We start from the raw sequence: 23,105 nt of genomic DNA on the forward strand, positions 1-23,105 counted from the left end.
ATGTCTCTACCATCCTCCATCACCACTGTGGCAACACTGAACCATCCAAAACTCAGTCCAGGGCAATTGGTCTGAGCCCAGACTCTCATGGACTCATATCTAAATTCTGATATACTTTCAATAACGATTCCTCTGTGAGGTGACGTATTACTCCATTTTTACGTGAAATCTTATTGCTAATGGACTCTAGCACTAAAACACCATCATAGATTTGGTCAGGAAGAAACACGTCCTGTGGAAGTTTTGATACATCTCAGAAAACAGGAAGAACACACTAATGAGCGGTCTCTGCTAAACTCCCGTTCTGCACTTGGCCTCCAGAGGGCGAGGCTGCACAAACTGGAGCTTTTGTTTCTGTTGAAGATCAATTCACTGCTCAGTTTCTTCTTCCTGCAGCTGGTTGAGTTCTTTCTAGACAGAGACAAGTGACAAGAATCAGAGGTTTAAAAGCAACCACATTCATCTCTGCAGGTTTTGTAGTTTTATATAAGCAAGGAGCTCGTCCAGCAAACCTTCCGCACACTTCTTGTTCTTGGTCTCTTCAGCCACTTTCCTTCTTGTTCTCTGGAGATCTTGCAGAAAAGAGCCTATAGTGTTTCCCTTGCTCAGCCATGCTCCTGGTGTTCATCCCACTGCTGGGGATACATTTTGTCCTGAGTGAGTAAAATTTCTTTATGGTCTATAGTTTCACAGGTTCTGACTAGAAATGCTTACTTTTTATACTGAGTCTGCACTGCTTTCACTGATAGCACATTGTTTTTCCAGGAACTGCCAGAGCCCAGTCAGTGACCCAGCCTGATATCCATATCACTGTCTCTGAAGGAGCCTCACTGGAGTTGAGATGTAACTATTCCTACGGGGCAACACCTTCTCTCTTCTGGTATGTCCAGTCCCCCGGCCAAGGCCTCCAGCTGCTCCTGAAGTACTTTTCAGGAGACACTGTGGTTCAAGGCATTAAAGGCTTTGAGGCTGAATTTAAGAGGAGTCAATATTCCTTCAACCTGAGGAAACCCTCTGTGCATTGGAGTGATGCTGCTGAGTACTTCTGTGCTGCGGGTGCCACAGTGCCTAGGTCTGCAGGGGGAGCTGAACACAAACTGCCTATGCTAGAGAAGTTTTCAGAGACTCAGTGTATCTTCCTGTGGCATTTTCAAAGATCTCTTGCTTTTAGGATGGTGAGTGAGGCAAAGAAAGCTGAGCACATCCAGGCATTTCTATATAATTCTGCAATTCCTGCTGTGTCCCATGTCAGGTAAACTTTGTTTTAGAAGCTTTTTGTTAATTGAAGAAACTGCATAGTAGGAAATAGTATTCTAGAATGATGGAGGAGACATACTTCTTATCACCTAACAATCAGGTTCTCAAGGACCTTTCCTTGACCGTGACTGCATTAAGTGGTTGACTATGGGAATGTTGATATGGTCTAGGATAACCTTGGTTTTCATTTATCATTTAATCTCTCAACTAACCCAGAAAACAAAAGATAAGCTTCTCATTTTCTTACCTTGCAAGTTTGCATTCTTGAGCTGGTCATTCATAGGGTATTTTCTTAGAATTTATTTTTTCTGGCTTTAACTGTGCTATTCAGGTTTCAGGGTATCTTGTCTCAGTAACTCTATTTAGGAAGAATTATGAGAAATTATTAGCCAATGGTGAAAGTTTCATTAGAATCATGAAGGACTCAGAAAATTGTCACAGCGATGTGAGTTCTGGCAACTAGGAATAGTGCACAAGGAGAATGAAGATTTAGAATTCATCAGTGTTTCTCCAAAGACTTTTTCACAGTTATAAAAATAGCTTCTATTCTATTGATATATTAATTATGCAAATCTACACTGTAAGTTTTTCTATGAAATTCCATTCATCTCTTCTAGCTACTGACACTTTTACTTGTTGCTTTCACTCTGTTGTTACATGGTTTCACTATTGAAATATTAAAGATTGATTCTTTTTTTGGAGATAGGGTTTTACTCATTCACCTAGGCTGGAGTGCAGTGGCATGATCATAGCTCACTGCAGCCTTGACCCACACCCCCAGCCTCAAGCAATTCTCCCACCTCAGTCAGCTTCCTGAGTAGCTGAGACTACAGGTGCACACCACCATGCCTGGCTGATTTTTTTTTAAATTTTATTTTTAGTGGAGAAAAGGTCTCACTATGTTGCCCAGGCTGGTTTCAAACTCCTGAGCTCAAGCAATCCTCCAACCTCGGCCCCCCAAAATACTAGTATTATAGGCATGAGCCACTGAACCTGGCCAAAGATCGATTCTTTTATAGTAACATTTTGATAATCTGTCATGTGGTAAGTTTTGCGATGCCAAGCTGTGTTAGAAATACTGATAAGAGTTACAATGGTACTGGATTCCAGGCAGCTGCTGGAAAGTATAAATGTGTGACTGTCTTATGTCTAGAGTGGAAAGAACTGTATAAGAAACTCCTTGTCTGCTTGCTGCCTCGGAGGATAACCAGTGCTTCGGAGGAAAAGGAGAAGGAGGAGGAGAGAGCTCTTTAGCTGCCATTTAGCTCATACTATAATGTCTACGAGGGTAGGTGCATAGGGACCCTGAAAATATAGATCAAATTAGTAAATTGTGGGCAATGGCACTCCTTAGCCAAATGGTGAACCAAGATGTCAACAGTATGTTTTAGGATGTGGTGATATGACTACATGTGATAAATATGTTTAAGTGATTTCTGGAATGCTGTGAAGAAGGTGAATGATGTGTCAGATATATAAAATTATGAAAAAGAAATGTATGCTCATTTAACGTTCCTGCCTCAGTCCCTTCCTTCTTTGCTGGTTTTGGACCACACTCTCATCTACCACTGATAAGACAAATAATTTCAAGTGACTCATTGTCATCAGCTCAGCCACGCTGCCCAAAAGGACTCATCATAGTATCATGAGCACTTTATGCAGATCGATTTGAGAAAGAACTGCCCATTTCTTTTGATTCTGATCTCAAACTGAATATTAAAGAAAAATAAATTTCATACCAAGGACCCTAAGCAGCTGGGAGAGCATTCCCCTTCTGCCTTCAGGGAGAAGCATTCACTTCTGCCTGAAAAATCAAAGTAGTCTTGCTTCCTTCTATTAATAATTTGTTGCTTTTATATAAGTACATGATTTGTAGGAGAAACTTTCCAAAATAAGGAATTATATTAAGAAAGTGGAGATTATGAGTTATTTTATCAATGATATCAATCATTCCGACTGTTCAGAAAGAATTCTGAATTTTCTTGTAATTAACTGATCTTACCACATATTCCATCACCCAGAAACAGGTACCCTAATTGAAAGGCGGAACATTTTACTGAAGATCAAGCTAGAGCCCTGATTGGGAGACAACAGCACATATGCTAAACATTTTCTTCTCTCCCTACATCGTGTTTTTATCTTATGTACAAGCTGTTGGAAATAAACTTTATAATTTAGTGTGAAGGTAACAGAATTTTCAGGCTGAGTGAAGTGGCTCTCACCTGTAGTTTCTGCACTGTAGGAGGCTTAGGCAGGAGGATCACTTGAGGCAAGGATTTCAAGACCAGCCTGGGCAACATAGCAAGACAACATCTCTACAAACAATTAAAAAAATTAGCCAGGCATGGTGGTGCCCACCTGTAGTCCTAGCTACTCAGGAGGATTGCATGGGCCCAGGAGTTCAAAGTTACACTGAGCTGTGATCATGACACCGTTCTCTAGCCTGGATGACAGAACAAGATCCTGCTTTTAAAAAAAAATTTAGGAAGGACTGTCCCTGAATTTGAAGAACTATTAATGTAATCAGTGATAAAGTCAATGACTTTTGGGGTTGTGCATCTCTTCATTTTGGAGAAAGAATGAAAAGTTCTTCAGTTGCAAGGCGGATTTCTGTATCTCGAAGGAGATAGAAGTATAGAATTATTTTGTTGTTGTACATGTTTCAAATGTGTGTAGAAGAATGTGTGTGTTGCATAGAGAAGCTTGAAGTAGTTGAAGGAATCAATTTATTGACTCTCAGCTCTAAATTCACCCTTGCTGCTTCTGTGAAGGTGGATCTGGAACCTTCGACCATTTTCCTTTGCCAGTTGACACAATGTTAAGCTTTGTAGTAGAGAGTCAGGAAGAAAAGGTTTTGCTTTCTGCTTTCCGTGTGCTCACTCATCAGGATCCTGCACCATGGGAGTCTTCTCCAGTGTCCAGTTCACGCAGAGCACTTGCACCAGTTTCCTGCAGTGCACAGTGCCCAGGAGTTTCCTTCAGAACCCCCCTGTTTTGGGGTGATTCTGTGGAAGAGAGCCTGCAGTGAGACACTTCCCCGTGAACAGCTTTCCCCAGTGTCCTAGAGGATGATTTTCTGCCATGTTCTAGAGGGTGGATTTCTAGCAAGTTCTGCTGGTACAGCACCACAGCGACTTCCCTTTCATCCAGTGAGCCACAGCTGTGTCTTTTCAATAACATCTGGGTCTCAGCCCTGAGGGTAGGGCTAGAAGCCTCTTCCCTGGTTATCCTACCCTGCCCTAGGAGTAGAGGCTGCACCTTATGTCTGCTATTCCTACAGGAATAGGAATAGCAGAGTTTTCTGTTTTTCATATTATTCATTCTCTTGTTACTCTAACACTCTGTTTATTAATCCTTAGAATCTTTCTGTTGAAATTATATGGTTTCTCTTTCCTGATTGTACTAGACTGAGACATGCACCAAGGACTTCAAGCAACTGGAAAGCATCCTCCATCTCCCCTCCCACTCCTGCCTGAGATATCAAAGTAGTTTTCTTGTTTTATTTCTCTATTGATTTATTGTTTTACTTACTTATTGTTTTATTTACATTATTGTTATATAATTATGAGAAAACTTTACAATAATTTTATTAAGAATTTGGAAGTATTGTTACTATGTTAATAAAATTAATTTTACTATTAACATTTTGTGCACATTATACACAGAATACTATTATACCATTGGCGCAAATTGAAATCAATTTTAAAAGGTTTTAGCATACCACACAAACAGGCATTCATTCACCTATGAGGATGTGTCTGGAGATTATAATTCTAAGTCATTTTTCTTGCATGTAACTCTCTTAATACATCATTATTTTTTGATTATTCTATTTCCTTCAGATGGAGGGAGAAGACAATGATAATTGCAAAACCATCTGTAGACAGAATATTTCTGTCACCCTAGAAAGTTTTATGTGTGCCTTTCTAGTCAACTCACCTTCTGGAGACAATAGATGTTCTTATTTCTATCACCTTAGATTTACTTTACCCATTATAGACTTCAAATCAATGGAATCATGCATACTCTTTTGTGCCTGGTTTCTTTCATTCATCGCATTTTTTAGATTCCCCCATGTTCTCATGTGTATCAGTCTTTCATTATTGCTATTGCTGAGTAGTATCTTATTATATGGATAAAGCACAATTTGTTTATCCATTCAGCTGTGCACACCACTGACTGGACATAGAATCTTTTAGGGATTAAATCTTTGGTATCATTCTTAAGAGTGCAAGGTACAGTTGTTCTAGATGTTTATATCCTGTATTTCAAGGGTAGGGTGTGCCTCTAAAATACTTTAGTTGAAACATGTATCTTAAATACCTTTATTTAAAAACCATTTTCTATCATTCATTATGCTACCTAATATGTCACTAGTTTTGCAAATAAAAACCCAACATCTAATATTGCCTATGCTATTTAGCAAAGCTTTGGGTATTATTCAAGCTGTGGGTAGCTGAACTGTAGTTTCCTCTGTTGTGGCCTTATGTGTTAATAACAACAGTGGGTGACCACCCTGGAGTTTGCTTTCTTGACTAAGTCAGTTGACTCTCCTTAGAGTTGAGACTTAACCAGCACATACCCAATATCCTCTGGCTTTTGTCGAAAAGATTTAATGTAAATTATACATCCTAACACTGTGGTATCTTTATTCTTACTTGGTAACTGATAGTCAGATATTATGAACAAAATTTAGGTCATTGTTCCTGCAGGTCCTGAAGATCTGTAAGTCATGTAATTATAATCCTTGCTCAACAGTCAAATTGTTTTTTGTGATATGTCTTATATAATGGGACAATAAAATTGACCTTTATATTAATATTCTAAGGCTGGCATAACAAAATACCACAGACTAGGTGACATAAACAACATAATTTATTATCTCAGAGTTCCACAGGCTAGAAGCTCAAGATCAAGTTGTTAGCAGGGTCAATTTCTTCTGAAGTTTGCAGATCATGTTGACTTTTCACTGTGTCCTTACATGGTCTTGCCCTTGAGGGTACGCATGTCTGTGTCCAAATTTCCTTTTCTTATAAGAACAGCAGTCATACTGAATTAGAGTCCACCTATGTGACATCATTTTACCTTAATTATTTCTTTAAAGACCCTATTTTCAAGCACCGTTACATTCTGAGGTACTGGGGGTAAGGGCTTCAATATGTAAATTTTGAGTCGGATAGAACTCAGTCCATAACAACTCTCCAAGTAAATATTACATTCGCAAACAAAACAGTTGAAACCTTTATGCACTGCTTTACTAATTTCTCTTGCACACAATAATCATGTATAATTTTGATGATGAGATTTTCCTGTATTGAGTTTCTTTCCAGAGGAATGAGAAATGTGCAATTACAAATACAGATAACTTATAAAATTTTCTAAACTGCAAAAAACCAGTGATAAAAATTGAAAGCTCTTTTTCAGAGGTGGCTTCTTTTTCCTTTGTTCCATTGGGGTGCAGAATTCTTTCATGTTTAGATTTGTTCTTTCCTGAAGATAAATCTTAATTTCTGCTTGGTATTTTATCTCTGACAGTTTTCCTTTCTTTCCCCATTTTGTTTTCTGTCTGAATGTTATTTTTTTTTTACTTCTGTCTTATTGTTTCTCTAATATTAAAGTCTACCTGTGCAGAAGCCAATTTAGCTAACTTGCTATTTTTCTCTTGCACTCCTCCTTTACCACCTCATCAGCAGAACTGACATTCTAAAAGAAAAAGAATTGAAGTTCTTTTGAAGTTGTTTAGGACAAATGCAGTGGGTTAAGCAGATGAGGAAGGTGGCTACAGTCCTTAAACACAGGAGCAGCAGGAAGAATCCCATCATATATGCTCAGCTTTCTTGAGGATTGTTTTCTGTTTTTTTCAAGTAGTATGTATCAATATTTTAAATTTTGATTCAATCAGAGAATCTTTTAAAAAAATATATGTTTTGATTGCTGACATGCTTGGATCCATTTTAAATTTATTTGTTTTACATAGTGTTTTCTTGATTTTTTCTTGTTTCTTTTTAGCCTGTCTTCTCTTGCATTGATAGTTTGATGTTTCTTCATACTGCTTTGAAAAGGTAATGTATATTTCTGTTATGATAAGTACCCCTGTTATACAAATGTATGTATAGAAATATGCATATAAATGTATGTATATATGTGTATGCATACATAAATCTAATTTTTATGCCCAATGGTATTCTTTTTTTTCCCTCAGTGTTGTTCTGTAACATCTTTTCCTTGTATGTCCCAGTCCTTCTCCTTTACCTCCTGCTGACTTATGATTTCTAGAATTACCTTCGTGGCTGATTGGAAGAAACTACACATAGTTATATACATCAGGACAATAATTTCAGCAAGATATTATGAAATGAACAATAAACTATAGCTCCAATGTACATTAAGAAAAGTAATAGAAAAGAAAACCATCCGACACAATAATTGCAACATGAATTTGCTCCCTTCCTCCTCAGAGCCGTTGTCCCTGATCTTCCCTCTGCCTGGAGTGTTTTTCACCATTGGCCACATAGATGCCTTCACTGGCTCATAGTCTTTGCTCCTGGAGAAACATGAGAACATGTGAATAAAGTAGAATGCTCAAAAAGTTTATTGCAGCATTGTATTTCATAGTTTAAAAAAACCGTTGTATTAGTCTGTTCTCACACTGTTATAAAAAATGCTGAGACATGATAATTTATAAAGAAAAGAGATTTAAGTGGCTCACAGTTCCACAGACCGTACAGGAAGCACAGTGGCATCTGCTTCTGGGGAGGCCTCAGGGAGCTTTTACTCAAGGTGGAAGGTAAAGAGGGAGAGGCCGTCTTACATGGCAAAAGCAGAACCCAGAGAGAAAGGAAGGTACTACACACTTTTAAACAAACAGATCTCAGGAGCACTCTGGACAGTAGCAAGGGGGAAATCCACCCCCATGACCCAGTCACCTCCTACCAGGCCTGACCTCCAGCATTGGGTGTGGAATCCTGATTAGGGAAAAGGAGTCAGGCTGGCAGAACCAGGGGAAAGCAAAGGGATAAAGCAAATAAGCTATAGGTCTGCCTTTTTTTCATGGTCCAGGACATAGAAAGAGGAAGCAGATAAGTTATAGGTCTTTATGGCTCGGAACCTGTAGCTCTCCTGAGCAAATAACATACATAACTCACAGACTTCCTGCTTATCATCAAACACCTCTATCTATCATCCAAAACCCCAGTTGACAGAAGAATGCAAGTTAGTTCCTTGCTACCTTAGTTAGATAATGCTACCTTGGCATTATCAGTACTGCATGTAGCACTCTGCAACCCAAAAACATCCTGTAAAATCTCCAGCAAGCCTTTGTTTCCTTACCGTCAGCTCCTCTTCTGCTGATTGCTCCCTGGCAACTACTTTCACGCTTTCTTTAATAGATCTGCCTTTCTTTATCTACAACAGTCATGGCAAATTATTTTATCCCAACACCATGAGCCCAGGTAGTCATCGCTCACCTGTGACTTTGAGGATTACATTTCAACATGAGATTTGGGCGGGGACACAGATCCAAACTATATCATATATCATCTTAAGTCTTCATCAATAGGAGAGGACTATATAAACTGAAGTATATCTCTAATAGGATGCAATGTAGCAGAAGTTCCCATATGTGTTAATATAATAAGCTCTACAAGATACATTATTGAATTTATAATGTGAGTTACAAAAAGGTATGCATGAGGTGTATCATTTTGTATTAAATTTAAAAATAATAACCAAAATACTATTTATTTTCAGTTTTTTTTTGTATTTAGTACATGTATATAATGCTATAGTAAAACATTTGGAAGTATCAACTCCAAATTGATAAGATGAAGGGAGAATTAGGGTAATGAGTGATGAAAGAATCAGAATTGGGAGTGGTAGTAAAAGTAGATTTTTGTCTACCTAGTATGTTGTATCACTTTTAATAATTTCAAATGTTCATCAATTCTTTCTAATATTAAACCAATAAAAAGTCATAAAAGCCATCATAAAGGTTTATCCATATCCTATTCTATTATCCTCATGAAAAAGGAGAGAAAGGGGAAAATGACCACCCTCTTTATAAGGTCTTGTCCAACCTTCCTAAGTATTTCCCCCACCTCTGGGATCATTAGCTTTTAGTTCACACTCCGCTTAGGATCACAGTGTGATTTTATTATAGATTTTACTGATTTTATTATAGACATGTGTAGTTTTGTACTCTTCAGTAGATTATAAACTAATGTCTCATCACTTTTTATATACTCTTAAAACCTAATAAATTAATCACTTATGGTAATACTTCAAAAAATCTTTTTGGATTTTCTAAAACAAAATCAGAGAATTCAAATAAATTGCACAAGATGGGAATTGCCAAATTATTTTAAGATATTAATTTCCATGAAATGGCATTTTAAAAGTGGTAATTGGTTCACTGTTAACCCCCATTCAATCTAGGCAGTTACATTGTTTTCTGACCACCTCCGTTTCCTTCATAGGAAACGTGAAGTGAATGGGGCTGTGTTGTGTGACTACTAAGGAGCTACGTTGGTGCAAAGTGGTCGTTGTTGATAGTTTCAGTCCACTAGGGGGCACTCGAGGAGTTCCAGAAATACAGACTTTTTCTGATGTTCTCAGAGGATGGAACAGGGTACAAGAGGACATGCGAGTCAGTCAAATCACAGATAACAGGGAGCTGGTGCGGGGTGGTGGGTGATGTGTGTGTAAAGTTCATCTTAGGTTTTCAGCTCTGACATTCTATATAAAACCTCAGAAAGCTGGAGTTCACAGGTCTATGAATCCGTTGTGAAGATGCTTCTGTAAGCAGAGGTAAGGGAATTGGAGTTTTAATGGGCATTGGGAGCATGGAGGCTCATTAGAAAAAATCTCCATTACATGTTTTCAGTTTCTAAATTCTTATGATTAAAATTCATGAAATTCACTGACCTGGAAATTATTCTAAATACCCCTGATATCTGATCTTTTCTTATATCTTCTCTGAGACTAGAAGGAAGAAGAATAAACAGAAGAGAAGAAAATAGGAATAAAATAAGGATCAAGAACAGAAAGAGAATAGGGAGAGGACAATATTTAATTTGACCAGCAATGTGTGGCCTGGTCAGAGCAGTTGTGAGAGCCTGCAGGGTGTGTGGGGAAAGGTCTGGACAGAGGAAGGGGAGAGGTAGAAATTAAATCAGAGTGGATATCATACACACATCCTATTTTTCCTCCAACCAACCAACCTCTAGTTGGAAACATTTTCTAATCTCCTAATTTCAAGAAACTATTTATTTCTAAATTCACAATGCATGTTATCAAATAGTTTTCATTTATCAGAATTTTCATATATTTGAATTCTCTAATTTTCTGTCAAACTGTGTAATTTGGGAAATGGGGTTTCTCTTCCAATTACTCTTTAAAGCTCTACTTAACCCAGCTGAGACACAGATTCTTCTGAGAGGTACCATCTCCCTTCCTCACATATTATCTGTAAACTACTCTTACATAAAGTGCTTTAAAAAAACCCTATATCTTCATACATTAGAAATAGTGCCTCTTCCTCTCTTGAGAGATTGCTGTGCAGTCTCACTGGGCCACTGTGGGTGGTTTCCTGTTCAGATGAATTTTTAAAACTTATGTTTTTAAACTTAAAAACTTTTAAATAAAAGACTGATCATGAACATTGCAATAAGGCATGTTGAGGAGTTATCTGAATCCTTCAAAAAGTTTAGAAACTCAGCCAGGCGCGGTGACTCACACCTGTAATCCCAGAACTTTGGGAGGCCGAGGCGAGCAGATCACGAGGTCAGGAGATCGAGACCATCCTGGCTAACACGGTGAAACCCCGTCTCTACGAAAATTATAAAAAATTAGCCGGGCGTGGTGGCGTGCGCCTGTAGTCCCAGCTACTCAGGAGGCTGAGGCAGGAGAATGGCGTGAACCCGGGAGGCGGAGCTTGCAGTGAGCCGAGATCTGGCCACTGCACTCCAGCCTGGGGGACAACAAGACTCCGTCTCAAAACAAACAAACAAACAAACAAAAGTTTAGAAACTCTAGTTTTGAAAATTAATACATTACAATTTGAATATCTGCAGGTTTCAAAACAGAAATTAAATGCAAGGGTAGCAGCTTGATGGAAAGGAATATTATTTTCCTGCGAAGTTTTGAATGACCCAGTTATCGACTTAGAGGCTAATTTTCAAATTAATTTTTCTTATAATTGAAGATACAATGAAAGAATGCACAAACAAACATAGTGAATCATATACATATCAGTAAGCCACTTTGTTACTTTTTAAAAAAATATTTATTTTTTAAGAGAAGAGGTCTTGCTCCATTGCCCAAACTCAAGTGCAGTGACAAAATTATAGTTTGCTTTAGCCCTGAACTCCTGAGCTCAAGTGATCCTCCTGTCTAGGTCTCCCAAAGTGCTGAGATCACAGAAGACTCTGTCTCTGCTTCTGACGGAGCCCAAGGATTGGTTAGGGTAACCTCAGACCCACTAGATTGCATGTGGGCGTGACGATGGTCTTGGAGTCCCTTGATGCAGGATAATTTCTGACTACTCCCGTGCTCTATATTGTACACAATCAGTCCTCAGTAAATATTTGCTCTGTTAAATAGTATAAAAGAATGTTAGACTTATAAAAGCACTTAGAAACCTTTTAGTTCAACTTCATTTTACAAACACGAAAACTATATCCAAAATGCCAGTATGGAAACCATTAGATAGTAAATGATCTAGGAGTAGAAAGAAACTGAATTTCCTCACTTCCTCCTTAGCATTCTTACTCTTGCCTATTCCTGCAGGCACATATTGTTGAACAACGAGAAACTATCTAACGGCAGCCCTACCAGGCTGACCTGTGCATTTTGGTTCCCAGAAAGCCTTGGTCCAATCACTTTGACCATGAGAGCGGAGAGTTCCAGTTTGTGTAAACATTTACCACTTTGGGCAAGAAAGATACTCAGGCTGAGCCACTGTTATTCTACGAGGAAATCAGTCCATGACTCACTGGCTGCTGTGGGAGTGAGCCAAACGTGATGGTACCACCCTCAACCCCCAGAGGCGTTTCTAAGGACTTTCCTAAAAATAGTAAGATATATTCATTATGCTGGGTGGATATTTCTCAAAGGAAGGATGTGGACATAGTGAGCATTACTCTACATTGTCAAAAAATAATAATTAGAATAGAGAAGCTAAGGATAACATGTCCTCATGTAGGTGACAGTTCATGAAGGGGTTAGAAAATCTTTTCTGGGCCAACACATTGACAATGAGTTAGGTAATATTCAATGAAATAATCATAGGGTTGGGAATTTTGTCCAGGGGATGGCTATACCTAAGGCATAGTTAATATGCCGAATCCATATGAGTGGTCATATTTAGACCATTATATTCAGTTCTTAATGCTATACTCAAAAGGCCAAATATTGACCTAAATTTTCCATTAGCAAAAGGAGAGAAATTCATCCAATAAAGGATTTGAGAATTATATTGTATAAGGAATGAATGAGAAAAGGGAAAATCCTTAGAACAGAGAAGTTTTACATATGTAAAACCACACATTTTATGTATACATATCTATATTTGTATCTTTTAGTTGATATTTTTCATCATAACTGTCCTTACATACTTAAGGGTGCAAGATGTGAATAAGAAATTATATTGAGTCTCTATAATTCCAGGGCCCTAGTGAGTACAAGTCACAGGAAAGGTGCTTTCCTTCTGGAAAGGAGATAGTATTGGTTTCTGAGGAAACTTTCCCCATGGTCACTTATTTAGTTTTGCACTATCCCTCCTAGTGGACACAAGCAATATTTTGGCTTCCATAGATTTATTTTTACAGAACTAATCAGAACGTATCAAAAATTAAAGTAGATGAGACATGTTTTTTGGGCAAGGATAGATAAACCCAGAAACGTACAAGACTGAAGGACTTTATCAATATCTTAGGCAAGAATGTTGTAGTGGAGTTTGGGAGAAAACGGCAGATATGGAATCAGAGCTAGCAATGGCTAAGGCAAGAGCAGTCCATGCCAGATGATTTGGCTCATATTTTAGAGACAAGTTCCACTGAAGATATGAGTCAGTCATTGTATTTAAGGACATGCCATATTGATATCATTCATTTTGATATCAGAAAATAAAAGCACCTCAATACTCAATAAGGAATTTACATGTGGCTTCATTTTTGGAGCCTGCAGCCTGATGTTTTCCGAGAATTTCTCCTTGTTCTTTCTGTGCTTTGCAGAATACAAGCCACATAGCAATAGGAAAAGACTTATTAAAACATGCCAGATTTCTCCTTGCAAACCAGCCCAATCTATGGGTCAAATTGTTCCTATTGTTGGAGTATTAATAACTAATGGAACTTGTCCCCCTTCTCCTTTATCATTGTACTTTAATTCTTTACCTTTTATTAAGGCCATCTTTACCAAAGAAAGATTCCACATTTTGAGTGTTGGTACTGTTAAGTCTCTGGGAATAGAAGGTCATGGGGAAGACCAATCTTGGAGAAGCAGAACCTGAGATAATATGCACTTGAAATATTGAGCGGTCCTCTCTCTTACTCTTATCTTTGGCTTACATATTCTTTTAAGAAAGAGTTTTTCTCCGGAACAAGCAAATCGTGATGATAGATTTGACTGCAAGGGAATATATTACTTTTCTTTGTCCAGGAGAGTGAATCATGGTGCTTTCCTGATTTCAAACATGTAAACTTGGTGCATCATCGTATAAACACCTGCAACATCTACCTCTTTCCAACTTTTTAACAATGACTCATTAGTTTGCATAATATCAATCTTGATGTCTACATTCTTACTGTGAACTTAATCTCAGTGTGAGGACTTTATTTGTTTGACCTATTGCTCCTTTTGTTTATCTGAGTTCCTCACAGGGTTATAGAAAAACATTCAAACAGCAAGTTTAGTAGCTACGAATGTGACCACAAGATGGCAGTGCTTCTCTGCTAATGCGGAACACATGGAGGGTTCGTTTTAGTGGATACTGAATAAACAGGTTTATGGCAGAAGCAAAGCCTTTTTCTATTGGCTGAGTAGACAATGTGAGAAACCGCTATGATTTTTAGAGGAAAGCAAGGAAAACCCGATGATAGAAGTAGCTCTTATGGCTGGAGATTGTAGGTTTATGACTGATCATATTTGGGAAGAACAATGATGGCATGCATTCGAGCTTCATTTATGTACTTGTGGCTGCAGCTGGACTGTGAGTTTAGAGTTTTGGGTAACACAGTATATTAGGTGATGTTTTTGAGATGTCCAGGGGAAGAGTTGCTTTATTTAGGTTTCCTCTAGTTACTGTAGAAAAAGAAAATTCTGGAGAATAATAACTTGATAAACCTTTTTCTTTTTCTTTCTGCACAGGGGTGAGCAGAGGAGAGAGTGTGGGGCTGCATCTTCCTACCGTGAGTGTTCAGGAGGGAGACAACTCTGTTATCAACTGTACTTATTCAGACAGTGCCTCAGACTACTTCCTTTGGTATAAGCAGGAATCTGGAAAAGGTCCTCAATCCATTATGGACATCCGTTCAAATATGGCTAAGAGGCAAGGCCAAAGACTCACCGTTTTATTGAATAAGACAATGAAACATCTCTCTCTGCAAATTGCAGCTACTGAACCTGGAGACTCAGCTGTCTACTTCTGTGCAGAGAATACACATTGCTTCCCAGGCACCTGTAACCATCACCCAAACCTGAGATGGGAGGTGAAGCAGCATCTCCTTTCCTTTAGAATAAATTTTAATTATAACACTTATCATTTTGTTTGTTCATAAGTGGAAACTAACATATGGATATTAAAACCATATAATAAGAAGGTTAGATTCAAGGAGACCCAGAAAGGTTTAGAGCATTTTGTTGGACAGTTGATGCTTAATGGATTCCGTTTTTCAAAAAAAAGTATGGTACACATTTAAGTTAGCAACATGAAGTTTTGATATACATGTACATAGTAAAGAGTCAGCTAAAGAAATGCATAGGGCAAGGTATGGGAAAAATGGCACTGAGCTTCCATGCCTTCTCTGGCTATGCCACCCACCATGTGTTCAGCAATCAGGAAGCCCTGCTCAAGGGATCCTTACAGAGATTTAGTGATGTTTGATTTTGTAATCTAGTCTTTAAATGTGACTTTACATTTGCTATTCAGACTCCTCTCCTATATATAACCCCTTAGTATCAATATTGTAATCCCTATTATGGATAAATTATAACTTAGTTTTCAAAATTGCTTTTGTTATCTTTTTCTTATTGTAAAACATTGCAAGCCAACACCAGATAATGTGTAAAATACAAAAAACACAAAATTGATAATTCTGTATCCAGATAGTTTTTTGCTAATATTAGATTGGTGCAAAAGTAATTGCTGTTTTTGCCATGGTTTTTAATGGCAAAAACAGCAATTACTTTTGCACCAGCCTAATATGTAGCTTTGTTTCTTCATAGAGTCCTATTATAATTAGGATCATGATTTTTTCACCTTTTCTTATGTCTCAAATTGAGCTTTTCTCACTTCGTCAAGTCCTCTCCTCAAACACATGCTTTTTAATAGCTCTGTGAGAAATTTTCATAAGTCACAATTATTTTCATTTTCTCACTCTCTGTATCTGTGGTAAAATTTGACAGCCCTTTCTACCTGCTGTTTCTTGTAGGGAAAATGTGATGCGTTTTCCTTTAGAGTCAAGTTTGGATATATACCCTGTGTGTGTGAGGGAAATTAAAACAGGAAGTGACTTTAAAATGTGAACCTCAGATTAGACTCATCAGTATATTCTTCTTCAAAATCTTATTGGTATCTCTTCTTATTTACCCTCTCACAGAATTAAGACGAGTTATGTTTTTTAATCACTGCTATTTCTGCAGAACCTAGTGTAAGCTTTTTCACATTGTTCATAATCAGTAGATGTTTGTTAAAGAGAGAAAAAAATGGATTAAACTTGTATATTCAAAATTTTAATTTAGGCTTTGTGGTTGAATTAAATGTATAATTTTATTTGTGAATAATTAAACTCATAAAATATATATTTAGTTTACTTGAATATTTGAGAGCTTAATATTTCTTTCCATCTATCTATGTCATTCTTTTCCATAAAACTTCGTTGTTTTAAGATAATTAAATTTTTTCTAGACATTTAATTTTTATTGCTACCTTTTTCTTTCTGAGGTATGTGGGAATGTTTTTAATAAATGTTTTTCAGCTACTTTATTCAATTCTTATTAGTAAATTGCAGGAGGCATTTGCATAGTTAATTTGTAGTAGCTTGTTCCAAATACCCCACCTCATTTTCATGTTTTGACTGCTTTAAACAATACTAGCACAGTTTCCTTTTCAAAAGTCTTATCTTTTAGTGTTGTCGATAAAAATAATGAAAATAAAGAAGTTGCACAAATAATTAATTCCCTAATTCTCCCACCTGTGGTCAAGAGTAGGCTAATATTATTCCTCATATTATTCCTCATATTATTCCTAAGGATGGATATAACTGGCAATTGGTAGGGTGAGAATGATCCCTTCTGGCTGAATTATGGCTGTTAGTTATTAGGTTGGTCTTATAGGAAAAGTCATTAGATTAAATTAGGGTTAAAAACAACTGAACAAGCAAGGTCAGTATTGTAGCCCAACAACTCAACTGGCTTTTGTTATTTTCCTGTCTATACCACTAGCTTCTCTCCAGAGAAGAAAGCTGACTCTTGATCAGTCCATTTCCTCCCAGACTGAAATGGAGTGAGTGGGCATCATGGCTTATAGTCTATTTATTTATTGCTTAAAAGAGTGTAATTACAATTGGTTTATTTGCTGTATCTTAGTTGTCAATTTTTCCAATGTAAGAAGAAAAATTCTCTAGCTAGAGTGTGCAAAGTCAGTACACAGCTTAGATTCAGACACATTTAAGCATTAAACTTTAAATGGAAAATGGTACTGATGAGGAGAGACACTAGTAGGTAATAAAATTTACTATAAAATTACCTTCTGAGGTTGGCATAGAATGAAACAGATCAATGGAGCTAAATAAAACACATTGAACAAATACACCAAGTTTGATGTATTTTTTGTTGCCTCTGTACAAACTTGCTATCTTAAAACAATAGATACCTATTTTTTTCAATCAGTTTCACTGGGCTGAAATCAAGGCATCAGTAGGGCCCCCTCCAGAGGCTGCAGAGACAAATCTGTTCCTTGCCTCTTCTAGCTCTGTCAGCATTTCTTGGCTTGTGGTGCCATCACTGCAATCCCTGTTGCTATAGTCACGTTGGCTTCTCTTCTTGTGTTGTCAAGAACACATTTCCACAAGTTCAAAGGCAATATTTCTTCGAAAAATTTTTTGAATACTTAAGTAAAGTAAAAGCTGATTAAATGAAAGGCCAGGAAAGAACCTGTACCTGTTGGTTAAAGGACTGAATATAATGGGTTTATTTGTCTATTAATAGTTAAGTGTGTAAGAATGGAATATGTGTGGTTCAGAACATTCTGAGTAATATGGGCCTACTAGTGACCAGTTCATAGTGAGATGACACATGACTTTGGGAGGCGGAAGAATGCAAGGCTGTTAGAGCTAAAAGTAACAATGCTTTAGGCCATGGGAGTTCACAGATGTCTGATAGGGTAATTCATTTTATTCTTAATAGTCCTATGTTGTTTCAACATTTTCAGAGGACCAGGAGGTGATAAGAAAAGCAAAGTTCCTGAGTGAGAGCAAAACCTTACATAACTGTCCTAGAAAAATATGTTCCTCTACATATAGATAATTTGAATTGGCACGGATAAGACATGGAAATCAATTGATTTAGCTATTGCAGGTGCTGTGTCTTTATGACAGGTGAGTGCTTCAACTCATGTAGAAAATAAAACAACTCTTACTAGTGCATACTCACAACCCCTTAGGTAGTAGAACTGTCTAAAACATACTCAACTGTTCCCTTAGGACAGTATTCCAGTTCATATTCAATTTTTACAGTTTTCGTGGAATTTTGGAGGTTCCAAAAAGGACATGAACTGTCTACATTCCCTACTATTCTAGAAAAGTCTCTCCACAGATGTTTAATATTGCAGTCAACATGTCCCTACTGTGATGAGTGGTCCCTGAGGGGTATTAAAAAGTGTTCATTGATAATCATTTGGTTCCACCAAACAGCCTTTCTGGCCTTGATATATCTTATCATCACTGATCAAACAAATCAATAATTTATCTAAGAGAGTTATTGACATTTTCCATGGATGTGCCACTAATTCCATAAGAGGTGCTTGCATAAGGACTTTAGTCAGAAAAGCATGTTTAGCATGATCCTCTGCTCATGTACTTTTTTTCTAGCTTCTAAAGTGCGTTTCATACATGGGACTTTGTCTTCATTAGGAAATTTGTTTGAATAGCATGAAGGCATCAAATAATTTAAGTATTTGGTGTCTATTTTTATAAAGATACATGAAATATACGAGAAGGTTAAGAAGAAGTAAAGAAGGTCAAGAAACCTCATCAGTTCCATTATATTTGGAAGTTGTGAACTACGTTAAAACATTGACTATCACTGTTTATATTTATCATAATTTGACATGCAAAAACGAGAGTCACAAGTTCAGCTACTGCATTAATTTTACTTCTTCTAAGAGATTGAATTTTATAATAGAGTCTTGGGTAGTTATTACATAATAAGTTTCATGTTATTCCTTTTCAACTTTGAGTATAAGACATTAAAACAATTAATTAACTAAGTGTTTAATTAATTGTTCAGTTAGTTAATCAGAAGTTGATATAAGACTGTTCAAAATATCTGTTTGGGTATGGACACTTCTTAAATAACAAAAATGCAATTAAAAGATTTATTGATTGAGAAGTGTAATGGAGTTGAACACTATGAAGATAAATTTGTAATATTTCATAATTAGTCCACCAACTGGAAGAAAAAATAATGGATGCTTTTACAAAACAGATAACTTGTACTGTATGTGGTATCATAAGATTTAATGGTGATTCCTGTGAAAGATCTGAAGATACTTCAATCAGTTTTGACAAGGCTAAGATAAGCTATTTTAAGACAAGAACCATAAGCTATGGCTACTATATTAAGAAATAAATTACAGTAGCAAGGCAATGACCTTTGTTGTTTGCAATGTTGTTGAATGGTATCACTAGGGCATGGCCTTTAATATTCACACAGAAAGAAAGTTTGTTGCAATCAGTGATCCTATAATCAGTTGTCCTGTATATGGGATTGCCCAGAATACATTCTCTTCAGAGCTGGGCGTACAAAACGGAGTGGCTTGCTGGGGCTTATTTGGGGTCTGAATTGAAGTCATGGAAAAAATATAAATTCAAAGGCTTAATAACCTTATAACCAAACTCTGATATCTAATATGATCCGTATGAACAGAGCTGGCTGTTGAAACTGAATAGGAAAGAGAACGGGACCTTTAAAATACAACTTGATATCTGAGGGGTTAATTCTAAACTCTTCATCAAAGAGAGATTGTTTTTCTGAGTTTGGCTCCAAGATCGGCAACTGGATAGGCATTGGAATTGAGGAGGAATATTGTTATATCAATAGATAATGCAAAAGATCTGCAGAGATTTGTCCAAACCTTCTTATCACAATGTGATGTATTTGTACTTTAGGAGAAACAACAACATACATAGATGTGAGGCTAGAGGATTACGGTATCTTACATTGGCTCTATAATTCATTACAGGCATAAATACGTGTCAATCTCCCAGTTCCATCACAGGTGCAATGACAAAATACAGTAGTTGGTCGAATGATCATTTTTCCTCTCAATGTGACCATGTTTATTTTCAGATTTGTTAACAAATTAAGAGTTGGTTGATCCAAAAGAAAGTTTGCATTGGGTGAGGTTCTCATAGAGAAGTGCGAGATAACACACACTAGTGTGCTATACCAGGAAACCTCTGTTTCCTGTTCTAGGGCAGCAGTAGCAGCAGCACATGGCCCAGTAATTCTTCTCCCACCATGCCAGGTTCACCTCACAGTGCAGAGTCCTGAAAATAAAGAAGAAGATTTTTTTTTTGTCTAGAAAAAGAATCAAACATGTTACTTTCTAGCCTGCTGAAGGTGGTCACAGCTTCACTCTGGCTAGGTAGGGATGGCCTAGTGGGAATGGACTTTCTGTTTCAACTAAGGACCTTGGAAGTATCTTTATGGAAACGTTGGGAAGGAGGGGTAATGGGGTACAAAAATCGCACTTCTTTGTTCCAACCCACTTTATCCTTAAACCTTCAAATTCTCTTTTTTTTCCTTCAGGATCTGGCATTGCCCAGAAGATAACTCAAACCCAACCAGCAATGTTCGTGCAGGAAAAGGAGGCTGTGACTCTGGACTGCACATATGACACCAGTGATCAAAATTACGGTCTATTCTGGTACAAGCAACCCAGCAGTGGAGAGATGATTTTTCTTATTCTTCAGATGTCTTATGACAAGCAAAATGCAACAGAAGGCCGCTACTCATTGAACTTCCAGAAGGCAAGAAAATCCGTCAACCTTGTCATCTCTGCTTCACAAGTGGGGGACTCAGCAACGTATTTCTGTGCAATGAGAGGGCACAGTGAGAGAACCGTCGGAGGGAGGTGTACAAAAGCCCCGGGGACCTGCTTGAGACCTCCATCTGCTGGAGAACCAAGGCGGGAAATCAACATCACAGACAGGAAGTGGCTACAGCTGTGGCAGCACAGAGGCAGTGTTGTAGGAAATACATTCACTCTAAGAAAACACCTCTTTAAGTTCACAGACCATGATCAAAATTATCATTAATTAAAAACTTTCTTATCTCTGAATCTTTGGTTTAAAGTTAGACATATCAAATTTGTGACTGAAAGTTGAAGATAAAAAACAGCCACAATAAACAATTTGCCATTTGGCCACTAAATTGAACTGGATTCAAAAATATTTGACTGAAAAATCATTAAAAGTCTCTGTGAATTTTCACAACAATTTGTTCAGTAAATACTGGGGATCTGCAAAAAGTTCATGAAAAATGTGTATTATAAAAACTATTTTTGGATTTCAATTTTTTTTTGCACCAAAATGAACTTACACTTAAATTGTTATATGTAGACAGGATCTACTTTGAGGCACTAAGAAAAATAAGACAACAATCTGAAAAGAACCCCTATTTGAGCAACAGATTCTGCTAAAATGAAGCAAAAAAAAAAGTTTCACATTTATGGTGAAGGTTGGGTAGTAGAATTGTGAAATCATTAGTTCTCTATGAAAGTTTACGAGGTCAATGCTCCAAATAAATCAGCAGTTTGTAAGTGGATAACTCATTTTAAGAAGGGATGAGACAATGTTGAAGGTAAAGCCTGCAGTTGCAGACCATCCACACTAATTGGTTTGGAAAATGTTAATCTTATTTGTGCCCTGATTGAAATGGACTGATGATTAATGGTAGAAACAATAACCAACACCACAGACACCTCAGTTGGCTTAGCTTACACAATTATGACTGAAAATTAAAGTTGAGCAAACTTTCCATTCGATGGGTGCCAAAACCATTGCACCTAGATCAGTTGCAGACAAGATCAGAGCTTTCAACAGAAATTTTAAGCAAGTAGGATCAAGCTCCTGATGCGTTTCTTTGAAGAACTGTAACAAGAGATAAAGCATGGCTTTACCAGTATAATTCTGAAGGCAATGCACAATCAAAACAATGGCTACCAAGAGGTGGAAGTGGTCCAGTCAAAGCAAAGGTGGACCAGTAAAGTGCAAAAATTATGGCAACAGTTTTTTGGGATGCTCAAGGAATTTTGCTTGTTGGCTTTCTCAAGGGCCAAAGAGCAAAACCATTTGCTTATCATAGGCATGTTTTGAGATATGTAGCCAAAGCTTTAGGAGATAAGTGCCTAGGAAAGCTCCACCAGAGATTTCTTCTTCACCATGACAATGATCCTGCTCATTCCTCTCATCAAACAAGGGCAATTTTGTAAGAGTATTGATGGAAAATCATTAGGCATCTACATAGCCTTGATTTGGCTCCTTGAACCCCTTTTTGTTTCTTAATCTTAAAAAAATCTTTAAAGGGCACCCATTTTCTTTAGTTAGTAAGTAAAAAAGAACTCATTGACATGATTAAATTCCCGGGACCCTCAGTTATGCAGCAATGAACTAAATGGCTAGTATCGTTGCTTACAAAAGTGTTTTGAGCTCGATGGAGCTTATTTCAGGAATAAAGGCTTTTTAAATTTTTATATTTTATTTATTTATTTTTTTATGTTGGAAGGTCAGTTCTTTTTTTTATTTTTATTTTTTACTATACTTTAAGTTCTAGGGTACATGTGCACAACGTGCAGGTTTGTTACATATGTATACATGTGCCATGTTGGTGTGCTGCACCCATCAACTCGTCAGCACCCATCAACTCATCATTTACATCAGGTATGACTCCCAATGCCATCCCTCCCCCGTCCCCGCTTTCCATAATAGGCCCCGGTGTGTGATGTTCCCCTTCCCATGTCCAAGTGATCTCATTGTTCAATTCCCTCCTATGAGTGAGAACATGTGGTGTTTGGTTTTCTGTTCTTGTGATAGTTTCCTGAGAATGATGGTTTCCAGCTGCATCCATGTCCCTACAAAGGACACGAATTCATCCTTTTTTATGGCTGCGTAGTATTCCATGGTGTATATGTGCCACATTTTCTTAATCCAGTCTGTCACTGATGGACATTTGGGTTGATTCCAAGTCTTTGCTATTGTGAATAGTGCCGCAATAAACATACGTGTGCATGTGTCTTTATAGCAGCATGATTTATAATCCTTTGGGTATATATCCAGTAAGGGGATGGCTGGGTCATACAGTATTTCTAGTTCTAGATCCTTGAGGAATCGCCATACTGTTTTCCACAA

The 23,105-nt window shown here is 37.4% G+C and overlaps 2 gene segments (V, D, J or C); both read left to right on the forward strand.

The window, feature by feature from the left end:
• The first annotated feature begins 476 nt into the window (after window positions 1-476).
• LOC107130351 (T cell receptor alpha variable 8-3-like) lies at window positions 477-14,749 on the forward strand. The segment is given in 4 exon segments: window positions 477-657; window positions 766-1,252; window positions 7,267-7,319; window positions 14,623-14,749. Coding segments are annotated over 3 exon segments (561 nt in total).
• Window positions 14,750-20,155: 5,406 nt separating this feature from the next.
• LOC135971937 (T cell receptor alpha variable 14/delta variable 4-like) lies at window positions 20,156-22,675 on the forward strand. The segment is given in 2 exon segments: window positions 20,156-20,341; window positions 20,506-22,675. Coding segments are annotated over 2 exon segments (558 nt in total).
• The last annotated feature ends 430 nt before the right edge of the window (window positions 22,676-23,105 follow it).

This window comes from Macaca fascicularis, chromosome 7 (genome assembly GCF_037993035.2).
Source record: "Macaca fascicularis isolate 582-1 chromosome 7, T2T-MFA8v1.1".
In the NCBI taxonomy this organism is placed as follows: Eukaryota; Metazoa; Chordata; class Mammalia; order Primates; family Cercopithecidae; genus Macaca; species Macaca fascicularis.